This window comes from Mobula birostris, chromosome 1, assembly GCF_030028105.1.
Source record: "Mobula birostris isolate sMobBir1 chromosome 1, sMobBir1.hap1, whole genome shotgun sequence".
Taxonomy (NCBI): domain Eukaryota; kingdom Metazoa; phylum Chordata; class Chondrichthyes; order Myliobatiformes; family Myliobatidae; genus Mobula; species Mobula birostris.
Window position 1 is genome coordinate 170,508,438 of NC_092370.1, and position 12,538 is coordinate 170,520,975.

The 12,538-nt window shown below is 44.6% G+C and overlaps 1 protein-coding gene across 3 annotated transcripts in view; it reads right to left on the bottom strand.

The window, feature by feature from the left end:
• The window catches only part of smoc1 (SPARC related modular calcium binding 1), a 248,867-nt gene that overhangs the window by 169,885 nt on the left and 66,444 nt on the right, over positions 1-12,538 (bottom strand). For 2 of the 3 annotated variants that reach the window (XM_072265866.1, XM_072265857.1), the window contains exon 6: positions 2,180-2,269. In XM_072265866.1, coding sequence (XP_072121967.1) covers positions 2,180-2,269 — 90 coding nt within the window. The remainder of the gene's footprint in view (positions 1-2,179; positions 2,270-12,538) is intronic. The other variant, XM_072265877.1, reaches the window with a different exon arrangement.

Sequence of the window (12,538 nt, forward strand, 5' to 3'; positions counted from 1 at the left end):
TAAGCTGCTCACATTCAATTTTTATCTCATTTATTCCCAGTCCCCTCTATCCTTCCAAAGACAAGCAAGACTACATGCTCTGATCACTAAGGTTCAGCATTGAATACCTGGCTTTTTCAGGTAGTGCAGTTTCACTCAAATGAAACAGGACAGGAACTACATAATGACAGAATACTGATTTTGTGTCTGAGCAACACTAGCGATATCATCTACTCTACCCCCACCCTCACATTGCCTGCCCAAGCTGGGAAACTTACTGTGGGGTCAATCGTTCTTGTAAGTGAGTTAGATTCGCCTCATTTTCTTTTAATGTTTAGTTCACTATAGAAAGCAGTCATTCTACAAGGCATTGGAGTCAACACAAAATACTCAACTTTGAAATGTGAGTCAAATGGAGTCTGCGTAATACCCTCAAGTCCTGGCAGCAGAGTGGAGATTATCATATTACCCCTTGCTCTTTTCAGCCTAGACCACAGTATTTGATGGTACTCTGCTCCATTAATCATTAAATGGCACAAAACAGCAATCAGGGGCATCTTTCACTGTGATCCTCATTTTGACTTCTCTCTGCTCCCCACTCATTCCATTGCTTCCCTTTTGCTTAACAAATCTGGGATGGAAACTTGCTTATTCCAAAAGAACAAGCATTAAAAACCATTACTATGCTGAGTTACTTAAAAATAAAACCTTTATCATTGCACAGTTTTGCACAAGGTGACACTTAGACCTCTTATCTCTACGTCATCCATTCACTCAAGGTTTTAGAAGAATACCTTCTACTCAGGGTTGTATTAGTCAAAGGAAATACCAAACCGGTTACTTAAAACCCCACTGTCCATGCTTGAAGGTGATGGTCAATATGGTAGCATTTCTAAAACTGTACATCTTTTATCAAAGAAAAGGACCTTGAGAGGATTAGATTCACAGAACAAGAGTCATAAGTAAGGCATGGCAACCGGTCTTCAACCCACCGGCATCTCGCTGACCATCAAGCGCACTAATCTCTCTTTATTTTCCCCATGTGACCTTCAATTTCTCCCCCAGCCCTCCAATCCCATGCTCCTGCCGGCCACCACACAAGAACCAATTTGCAGTGGCCAACCAACCTTCCAGGACACAGGAGCCCCTGGGGGAACTCAGGGAGAAGATGGAAATTCCGGATATACAATACCAGAATTCAGGTTCAAACCCAGCTCACTGGAGCTGAGAGGCAGCAGTTCTACTGGCTGTGCCTCTGTGCTACCCCGTGCAGGATCCCCTAAAGGTTAATTTGCAGGTTGAGTCGGTGGTGAGGAATCCAAATGTGATGTTAGTGTACACTTCGAGAGGAATAGAATATAAAAGCAAAGATAATGTTGAGCCTTTATAAGGCACTAGTGAGGCTCACTTGGAGAACTGTGAGCAGTTTGAGCCTTTTATCTAAGAAAGGATGTGCTGATATTGAAGAGGGTTCAAAGGAGGTTCACAAAAATGATCTCGGGATTGTAAGTCTTATCGTATGAGGAGAGTTTGATGGCTCTGAGCCTGTAGTCACTGGAATTCAGAAGAATGGTGGGGGGGGGCAAATCTTATTGAAACCTATCAAAATTTGAAAGGCCTCAATAGAGTGGATGTGGTGAGCATGTTTCCTATAGTGGGGGAGACTGAGGCCAGAGGGCACAGCATCAGAATAGAGGAACGTCGATTTAAAACAGAGATGAAGGAGAATTTCTTTAGCCAGAGAGTAGTGAATCTTTGAAATTCATTGCTACAGGCGGCAGTGGAGGTTAAGTCATTGGGTATATTTCAGGCAGATTCTTGATAAGTTAGGGTAGAAGGCAAGAGACTGAGGTTGAGAGGAAAGTTGCCTCAGCTGTGATGAAATGGTGAAGCAGACTCGATGGGCCAAATGGTTGAATTCTGCTCCGATATTTTATGGTGTAAAGCAGATGCTATCAGATTAAGAATAGAAACAGGGAAAAATTAATCACTGACATAATATTATTTAACTTGATGCCATCCTCGGAAATTGAAATTCATTCAAGTAGTAAATGAATTTCAATTTTATTCCCCCATTGAAAGAAGAAATTGTTTCTCTAAAGAGGAATATATGATGGCTAACTCCTCCCTCCACCATGCCCATCAAACATCAATTTAAAAAAGACGCCAGGTCAGAGAAAGATGATCAAAACCGACTCACCGTCTCCATCAAACACCGGCTGGGTTTCCGCGGTTGGCGTAGGCTTCGAGACGTCTTCTGAGTTCAGCGTTAGAAAGAATTGAAAAGAAACTACCATTATTGAGGTAAATACTATCTACTCTCCAGCACTATTGAATGATGGGATTTGCACATGGCCCGGCCACTTGGTGAACAAAACAGAAAGAAACGAACTAAAACAGCAACGAAACAAAGCACACGGTGCACAGAGAGCCAGGACACAGAATCACCTCGGGAAAAACGTGCAGAACAAACACAAAACACTTCCCAGAGTCAGCCGATTACAGGGACAGGGACACAAGGAGAGTGAGACTGGCACAGGACATGCATTATACACGATGAAGATCGAAATACAGATGAAGAAGACATTTCAATATGCCACTCTGGACAAGAGACAAAACCATCTAAAAATAAATTCAGACACTAGCACACTGGAATTTGAAGGAACACCTTTTCAATTTAATTTAATGACTTCGGTTGATATGAATAAATAATTGGCGGGAGCAAAACAGAAGTTCTGACCTTTAAACCAAATTCAGGCTGAAGGGGTTAAGGGTTCAATACTTCATGTTTTCCAATAGATATTCAGGTTGCCTTTGTCGCATTTTGACGGCCGATGAAGCATCCTGGTCTTCTAGCGAGGATTATGACCCAGTCAAACGGAGTATACAGTTCATGAAAAAACCCCTTACATTATCCTTCATGATGGCAGATTCTTTTCCCATTAGCTTTGCAGGTAAGGATACTTCGGTGATACCAGACCTTAGGAAGACTATTCCTGCTCCAACATTGTAAGGGATCCCTCTCTCTATGGTCCACTTGAGCATCTAAAGCAACTTAGCAAGTCTCATCTTCCCACGTGGAACAAGAAAAAAGACAGCCACTGGATCACATAAAGAATCACCAGTGCTCCGGGGTTAGCCCACATTTTAATCTCCTGAACACATCTCCAAGCACTCCAGGCAGATAACCACACAAGCATTTAAAAAGGGCATCAACTGATTTTCCTTTAAGTTTAGTTATGTATTTCAAAACAATACTGAGTAGCCAATTCTGGTGGAAAGTTGCAAGATCGTTGCAGACATTTGTCCAGCTACAGCTGGTGACCATATTTCCCAATGCAATGACCACTATGATATAGGCTGTCAACACATGGCTTACTGGGAACGAACGAGATAAGCCTCAACTGTGACAGCGCCAGCCAGATGAACCGAAGGTCGCTGCCTTCACCCTCCGGCATTTGTACCAGGGTGTAAGTGGGATCAGAGAGGGCTCTGCATTGAAAAATATGAGGCAGGAGAATCGGATGATAAGATTTAGAGGAATAACATTGGTCCAGCCATGATCACAGTAAAAGGCTGAGTAGGCTCGAGGGGGCAAGTTGTTGACTCCTGCGCCCAACTGCAAATGTTAAACCTAATTTTAAAAAAAAGATGATTACCAAACAACTGACTAAAAAATGAAATAGCTGCAATGGGTGCCAGTCGGATAAATTTAACACTGTGCAATAGGAATAAATGTTTTTCCACCTCTCCTCATTTTCATCAACTCCAAAAAGGTCACTCAGGACGGACCCAAAGCTGTGCTGGATCTGCCATCGTCTGCTTTAACCCAGCCGCTCTTAGCTTACTTTCATCAGTACCATAGACTTCCAGGCCTTCCAAGCGCTCCTTCCCAACGTGACACATATTTGCTTTGTTTCTGCCACGCTGACACAGACGCAGCTTGTATACTCCACCTGAGCCATCGTGGTGAAGGCTCCTGGGTGTGACGGTTGCAGAGTAAACCGCAGATGGGTGCATGGCTCAGAGGCTTCCCATTCCGGATCCGCTGAAAAGGCCTGTTGTTATTCATCTCCAAAATGTCATCCTGAAAACAAGCTCCAATCCCTGAGAACTGCTTTTACCTATTTCGGATCAAAACACACACACACACACACACACACACACACAATGCTGGAGGAACTCCGCAGATCAGATAGCATCAATGGACCGATGAAGGGTCTGAAATGTCGACTGTTCATTCTCCTCCATAGAGGCTGCCTGGCCAGCTGAGTTCTTCCAGATGTTTGCGTGTGCTGATCCAGATTTCCAGCATCTGCAGTCTCTTTTGTGTAACTTGGATATTCAGCACGGTGAAGTGCTTAAATTAGTCAGTATAGAGAGAGATTGTATGCCTGCTGAGGGATGTATTATCTTGCCTTACTGTCCAGTCTTCAGGCAATTAAGTAGGTTTTGAATTGGCAACAAAGTACAGTAGGTTTTTTTTAAACTGCAGAAGCTGGAGATCTGAAACAAAGAGGAGCCATAACAGCAAGCAGCGTCTGTGGAGAGAAAAACAAAGTTAACGATTCTGGTCAAGGATGGTCCATCAGAACTTCCCCAGCATCAGTGGAAGGTCTCAGACCTGAAACGTTGTTTTCTTTGTCAGAGGTGCTGCCTGGCCTGATGAGAGCATGAAATAAGCATTTGCACACCCAACATTAGAAGCAATATACGTGCAGATTTACTGCGGTCATGGGGCTGTCCGAGCTGGGGAGGGGTTAAGACCTCACCTGTCCCCATTTCATGTGGCCCAGTAGCAGCACTGACCATCTTGGGAACAAGCTTGAAATGGGTGCACTGGAAGTGCACCAGTAACAAGCCATAAGTGGCAACAGGGTGCAGCTTCTCTCTCAACGGGGGAGCCCAACTTCACAGCAGACATTGCATCGGAGACGAGCGAAGGGGGTGTTAAAGAAATACCACGTGAAATCCTGGCTTTGTTTTTAACCAGGGGACAGGCATTGCACTGGCAAAGTTGTCTGGGATGGATTGAAAAGGGGGAACAAGCTCTTCTGCAAAAGTAGTGCCAAGGAAATAATTTATAGGTTAATTTCAAGTTCTGTTGTTGTCAGCAGGATCATCGCTGTGTTGTACTTTTCAATCAAGGTACTCTGTTTAAAGTCCCTATAAAGCATCTTAAACATAGAAGGACTCCAGCCAACATCTGATTTATGTTCAGGTTTTAATTTTCTGTTATGAAGTGATGAGAGATCTTTGTTTAAGTACTAGAGGGGCCATTGACTGAAGTAAGTGCCTTGGTAACCGTAATCCATTTTTTTTTGGCTAGTGAATGCAGACAAATTACATCAGAAACCTGCAACAGTTATGAGACTGAAGAATTCTCACTCCTAGCAAAAATATGTATTTGTATAGCAGCCAGCTCATCTAAATGGGTCAGAGGTCACAATCGACACAATGGAACTGCTGCAGTTGGCATGACAAATGGAAGGTTCAGAAATATTCAACCATGGACTCACAGGAAACAACTTAAAACCAACTACCCTTCTACAAAAAGAAAAATTATCCAGGTCCTTCAACAGGCGATTAGTATTTCTCTTTGTTAAATCAAAGTGATCTGGAGGCTTATTTATCAATTCCATCAGAAGTGGAATAAAATGGAGGCAACGTTCCAACCTTACTTAATAATAATTTGATTGTGGAATCTAAAATCACGCTCCATTGCAATTCCAAGTCATATTCCAATGATGGTGTGATCGTGCTCACAGTACCTGCAATAATAGTCAGCATTTCACCATTTCTGATCACTTTCCCTTATAATATTTAATGGTGGATAAATAACCACAGACCAGTATCTCATTTCATTTCAAATTCTACAATCTTTAAGATCATAATCTTAAAGCACAACCAAGCACTTGCATCTGAAAACACACAGAGTACTCAGTAATGTCCACACGCTCAGTGTTCATATCTAACGCTGGCTACTGTGACACTGGATTATGAGTAAAGAGCAATTAACATGTCTGCCATGCCTGAAGCCCTCATTGGGAAGTTCATGGGCAAGGATAAGTTGGATTATGATGCCTATGATAGTTTAGAAGCCTGTTGTCTTCACAGCTAATGTCCAGGCTCTTTGTAAGCAATGCCAGAGTCTGCCAATTTAAGTCTCTTCAGTGGAGGTATGCTGGCAACTGAGGCAAACAACATGCTCAAGTGCCCTCTTTACTCAACCTTCTTCTTCCGTCTGGTCGTAAAGAGAAATCTGCTTACCCAGAGCTAGTCAGAACTATCGAGGTCAGAGAGGGCTTCGGCCTCTTCCAATAAAAACTTCACTGTTTCTCACTCACTCTCTCAGAAGAACAGCAAGACTGTCGAAAGCCCAGTCTTTGTCCTGAGTAACAAGCTGGTATGAAAGGCACAGGAATGCACCTCTTTTAAACATCTACATAGGCTTCCCGAAGAGAGAACTGCACTTTCTCACTGAGCACAAGGGCAAACTGGCTTGAAGGACAGGTAAGAACCCAGAGGTGACCAGAAGAACCATTTACCCCTGTTCCTCCTTCTTCACTTCCTTTGGGTGAAAGTGCTATTGTATAAGATTGGAAACCTGTCAAAATGGATGGTTTATAAGAGTTGCAAAGTGATTGCCTCTCCTTTGATTGGCACCACAGGAACCAATCCTGGCCTGCTGAGTTCCTCCAGCATTTTGTGTGAGTTGCCTTGGATTTCCAGAGTCTGTAGATTTTCTCGTGTTTATGATTGGTATCACAGAAACAGTACTGCTAAAGTCTGACTATTAGACAGAATTTTAGAGCATTTCATTCTCCTTTCTATATCTGAAGTGAAACCACTCACCTTGCTCATGAAATCACTCACCCTTGCATCAGGATTCAAAGCCCCAGCACGCATTACCTGAACAATCCTACCCTTTGCCTTCTGTGTTGCAGCAAGTCCAATAAATGGCGGGGTGTATCTTTCAGATAGGCTAAACCAATAGTTTATCCCAGTGATGATTATATATAGAAGGACAGCAAGACGACAATTTGGAAAATGCTTCCTTAAAATAAACCAGTGTTGTGAACCCATGAGAAAGTGAAGTATTGATAATGCCAGAATGTTGACCCAATGTGTGTGTGTGATTGAATGTGTGGACACTTATGAAGAACAGTAGATGTCATGATAAATGCTCTGAACCTAAAAAACATGGAGAGAAATCCTGTCCACTGGTTTACCGTACCATCAGCTAACTCAGGCATTTATCGAGGTTTCACAACTCTCGATGGCCATAGACTTGGCAGAGCACAGAATGCTGGACTGTTTTCACGTGGCAGCCCTGCAGATTATGATGCACGAGCCTAGCACACCAACATTGCTTGGCAGCACTACAGCTCCACAGCAGCACTGGAAGGTCGGCAACCGTGTTGCAATGAAATCTGTGACAAAAGGCTACCAGGGACTGCACCCCAAGGGTGCTATTGAAGCTGGCCTACCTAGCGGGCAAGCTGTTGTAATTTGACCACTTTTGGAGGGACATGTTATGTGTCTGGGCATGTCCTTAACGTGCATAATAATAATGGATCAGGCTGTCCTCTTATGAATCACAGCCCCACACTATCCTACACGTCAGTAATTGGCTTCCCGGCATGCCAAACATTTAACTGTACAAGTGCACCGGTGTCGTCACTGCCAACCTTGCAGCCGTTGAGAGCAACCCTTGCATCCTACCGCACCGAGAGAGCCCTCACACCTGATGACTGGAGGGTTGTGGAGAATGGATCACTGGGGGTAGATAATTGTTTTAAAAAGATCAAGGGATACAGCTCCTCTCTCCAATTTGCATCTCAACCACAGTGCCCAAAAGCCTCGCAACCCATTCTCCCCTGCAGGGAACCTACCTTCATGTCTCACCAAGTCAGCTTCACACTTCGAAAGCTGCCAGCATCTTCTGACCTGGACGGCATCTCCCCTTCAAGAGATACACTCCAAACTTACTACAGCTTGTCCCTTATCCTGTTTAGTCCCGTGCTGGAATGCCCAGTGCATGAACAGCACAGGTAAGACTAATTGAACTCTGCAAACATTAGCAGGGGGCATGATACTCCTATTACACTTTAAACTTTAATTCCAGGCCTCGTTCCCTGTACTCTTCCTTCACTTTAGTCCCCATAACCTTTCCTGAATGAATTCTTCACTGAAGACTGTCATTCTACTTTTAAAACGATATTCTGTTTCCAAAATAAAAATATGGTCCCTCTCTGCGTTACCTCATCATTTTTGCTGCTATAGATGAATTCTCACTTTACATCTGATGCCAATGAACTTTAACCCTCATTAAATCTCAGCTATGGCTGCAACTTTTTTTTAAACTGTCTTCCATGTTGCTCACAAGCCCCCATTTTAATGTCAAGCAAATGGTACTTGTGAGTCAGTCAGTACTGGACATGACCCAAACTGATCTTGTCAGGAATGAGAAGTCTGGCACTGTACAGTGACTTCAGCTCTACGAGGATAGGAAATCGGGAAATAAAGAGCTTTCACCACTGACTGCCAGCCAATGATCCCCATTGGTTGTGTGTGGACATGAGAATCAGAGAAAAAAAAGCAGGAAAATAATACATTGGATTTAAAATGAATGCAGATTTGATAAAAGAGTGGCATCAAAGATGAAGAGAAAGACAAAACTGATTGTAGGGCTTAGATTGTGGACCCTAATGAGTGTTGACAGCTCAGTGAGAAGCACATGAGACAATCTGCACTCAAAGTGTTATTCTAGTAAAAGAACCTTGTACAGTAAACATGCCTCTCACTGCCAAATCTCGTTTACTGATGTGCTGTATTGTTCCTCACTCGAGCTCCAAGGTACAATTAATGAGCTAAGGGGGAGAGAAAAACATTTTGCCTCCCTCCTTTCTGCAGGTGCATTCAGATAAAGCAGCACTGTCTCAGCGATGATGCCCACCCCCACTCCTGCTGCAAAGCCAGATCCCAAAGTAGGCTGTGCAATTGTGACTGGGCGGCCTTTCCATCCCACAAGCTGCCTACACATGCAGCTGGGAGGCTCTCCAGCTCCCTGCGATCAAAATTCAAAGCCTCTTTCTGCCTTTCAGATCTGATTGACAAATTCACTGTTGCAGGGAGAAAAAAAAAAGTTAAAATGTGAACAATGTTGATCTTCACCCCTATTATTGCTGATTTTTCAGAGTTCCGTATGGTAGCACTGTGAAAGGAGCCTGAGACATAGGGAGAGAGAGGGGTTAGTGGCGGGGGGGGGGGTTGGTGGTTGAGGATGCAGCAGCTTTAAAAGACCGCAGTCAATAGAAGAGTTAATTGTCTGAGGTGCACAATGCGTTTATTCTGAAGACAGAACAAAGAGCCCCCTCTCCTCACTGCCTCTGTGCGCTCTGTAATTCCATGTGTAATACAGCTTTAAACAGACCATCTTAACCTTGCCACTGCATTGCCTCTTAACGTCTATGGTTATAATATGGGCACAGGATTACCACAGCCAAGACAAGATGTTCCATTATGTGAAGGGGTTTTGATAGATTAAATGGTGAGAAGCATTTTCCACTGGCAGCAGGGGTTGGGGGTGCAGAAAGGGGGTTACTAGACGGCGGAGCTAACTGGTGAAAGATCCCAAGGGCACCAAGGGGATATTACACAGCCCAGTATTGTGATCTGGGAAAATAAAACTGGCTGAAAAGTTGTTGGAAGCAGATTTAAAAGCAAATTTCAAAAAAAAAAAGAATTGGATGCGGCCCTACAATATGAAAAGAGTTCCTGGGAAGATTGGGGAAGAGGAGAAAATAAGCCAATCAGATAGCTCTATTCAGTGCCTAGTTCAGAGAAAATGGGCCAAATGGTCTCCTTCAGTACAGTGCAATTCAACAACTATTACACAGCACAAGTGGTGCATTAGGGAACCTTTTACTCTAGCTCGTCAACAGGAAGAACCCTAATGAAGTTTCCATTAAAGGCTGAGCAGCAGGCACATGCTGAGGTCCTCTCACCCTGGCCTGATGAGAGCTCTTAGTTCCGTCAATTGAATAGCAAACGAGCATCTCACAATTTGCCCTGGTTGTATGAAACATCTCTAGTGACGGACTATTTAGCCCAGCTGATCTGTATCAGAATTTATTCAACTCAGGGCTCCATCCTACCATATCGGAGTATTCCTCGATGCCTTTCCCCCCATCATGTTAAGGTGCTTGGAAGCAGGTACAGAGCAGATGTCAGGGGTAAGTTTTTTTACACAGAGAATAGTGAGTGTGTGGAATGGGCTGCCGGCGGTGGTGCTGGATGCGGATTTGATAGGGTCTTTTAAGAGACTCCTGGATAGATACATGGAACTTAGAAAAATAGAGGGCTATGGGTAACCCTAGGTAATTTCTAAAGTAAGCACATGTTCGGCACAACATCATGGGCCGAAGGGCCTGTATTGTGCTGTAGGTTTTCTATGTTTCTATGTTTTACCTGGCTTCCTCTTGCCCTTCACAGACTATTGAGTCAGACCACCAGCCCCACCAGCCTCCCGGTGCTTCTACCCAGATGGGGGGGAGAGGGGGAGCATTTCTACTCATCAGTGTCTGAACCTAGCTCCCCATGACGAGTGAATTGGGAAGGAACCAAAGGGACTGTTAAACTGAATCAGTGTGGATCGCAGCCAAAAAGCAGGAAGATTGTGGGACTATGAAAGGTACAAAAGAGACCCACGTGTGAATGTAATGGTATTCACTTCTGGTCGGAGTCTCTTGGCACCTAGCAGGGATAAGCCACTGAGAAGGGGATGCTGGAGATCTAACTACCGCTTGCATGCCTCCCAGCCACTTTCTGAGGGGAGCTGATACTTGCTTGCCGGGCTGACTCCCAAGCCTTTGGGTTGACCTCATTGTCTCCAAGTCCATATGTACAGGATTCCAGTCCAGCTTCAGAGTACCAGCAGACAGAACCCAGATTTCTGGAAGCCTGTCCAGTGTTGTGGCACTTTCAGATTTACCCCTTTTTAGCACTAACTCGCCTTTCTCCCCCCCCCCACCCAGCCCCCAGCCACTCCAGCAGGGAAAGAAAGCTCCCTATGGGATTGATTCTCACAGGAAGACCTTTCTGCCACAAGGTAAGAGGAATCGACTAAACCTGCCTGTCCCAACAAAGAAGGTGTGGGATGCAGGGTGAGAAGGAACTTCTGAGGTCAGGCAATGTAAATACAGTAAATGAAACATTCATTCAACTTTTGAAATCAAGTTCAGTTTTATACTCCACATTGTGTTGTTTCTCCTGCTTTTGGTTTGTTCGACCAACCACGATCAACAAGTGGAAGTTCTGAAACCTATTCCCAGTCCATTTTTAGTCAGCTGGTGGTGCAGTGAGATCAGCGCCGGGCTCGAGAACAGAGGTTCCCGAGTTCGATCCAGTGACAGACCGCTCCCGAGCGCGCTCTCCATCCGTGCCGGGTTGATGTCGAGCTCGCAACTCGACCTCGTAAAAAAAAAGACACCTCCAGTTTTAATTCCCATGCAGAATATCGTGGAGGATCAAATACCCAAATACCCAAAACACAAGCTTCCAACCATGAACACACAGGTAACAAACAGACTCTACCCTGCCTTTATCAAACTGCGAAAAGATGAAACTGTATACGAATAAATTTTCACAAACACAAAGATGATTAAGAGCTTCAGTGCAAATCAAAAAGTAGAAACACTGATAAGGCAGTGGGGCGGGGAGGAGAAAAGAATAGCAATTAAGTTTCAGCTTGTCGGATGAGAGGGGGTTCTGCTGGCTGAAAGCTGAAATATTTGAGCAATTGGCTGGAAGCCACAAGGTCGTTCGGCTCTAAGAGCTAGGGATGTTTGCCAATCTCAGTCCCTCCTCCCGCACTAAGGTGGGTGGGGGGTGCAGATGTGGCCCAGGTACCAGCAGCAGCCAGATGTTGAAGCACTCTGACTCAGGAGGAGGGGGCAGCAGGAAAGCGGAGGGGAACAACTCCGTCTAAGTGCCAGACTGTCAGCTGCCTCCTGCCACCAGAGCTGGGGAAGGCCCAGGGGAAACCATCTTGCTTTCTCATAGGCTATAGGACACTGTGTAGTTGAGAATGGAAGGTGGGGTGGGGTGGGGGGGCAGAAGGGAACAGGGACAACAGCTTGAAGGAGGGAGGAGAAAATGGTCAAGGTGTGAAGAATCCATCACCAACAAACAGGCCAAAAAAAGGTCGACGAAAAGCATAGTCCAATGGTATACTGTGCAGTACTCTGCACAGCTTCTGAAAATTATTCTCAAGTAGCAGGGGAGGGTATCTGACCCACCATTTCTGTGGCACTTCACTGGACTAGAGTCGATCAATTCTTTCCAATAGAGACAAGCTTTCTTCTCCTACTGAAGTATTCAGACGATTTCTCTTAAAACTTGCAGGATCTGTCACTGCCACCTTTTCAGACAGCACATTTGAAATGCCAAGATCTTGCTGTGCAAACAGTCTCCTCAGTGGTAATCTTCAAATGCACCCCACTCACTAAGATAAACTGCCTTACACCAAATGCTCTTCTGAAACAAGTATGGATTA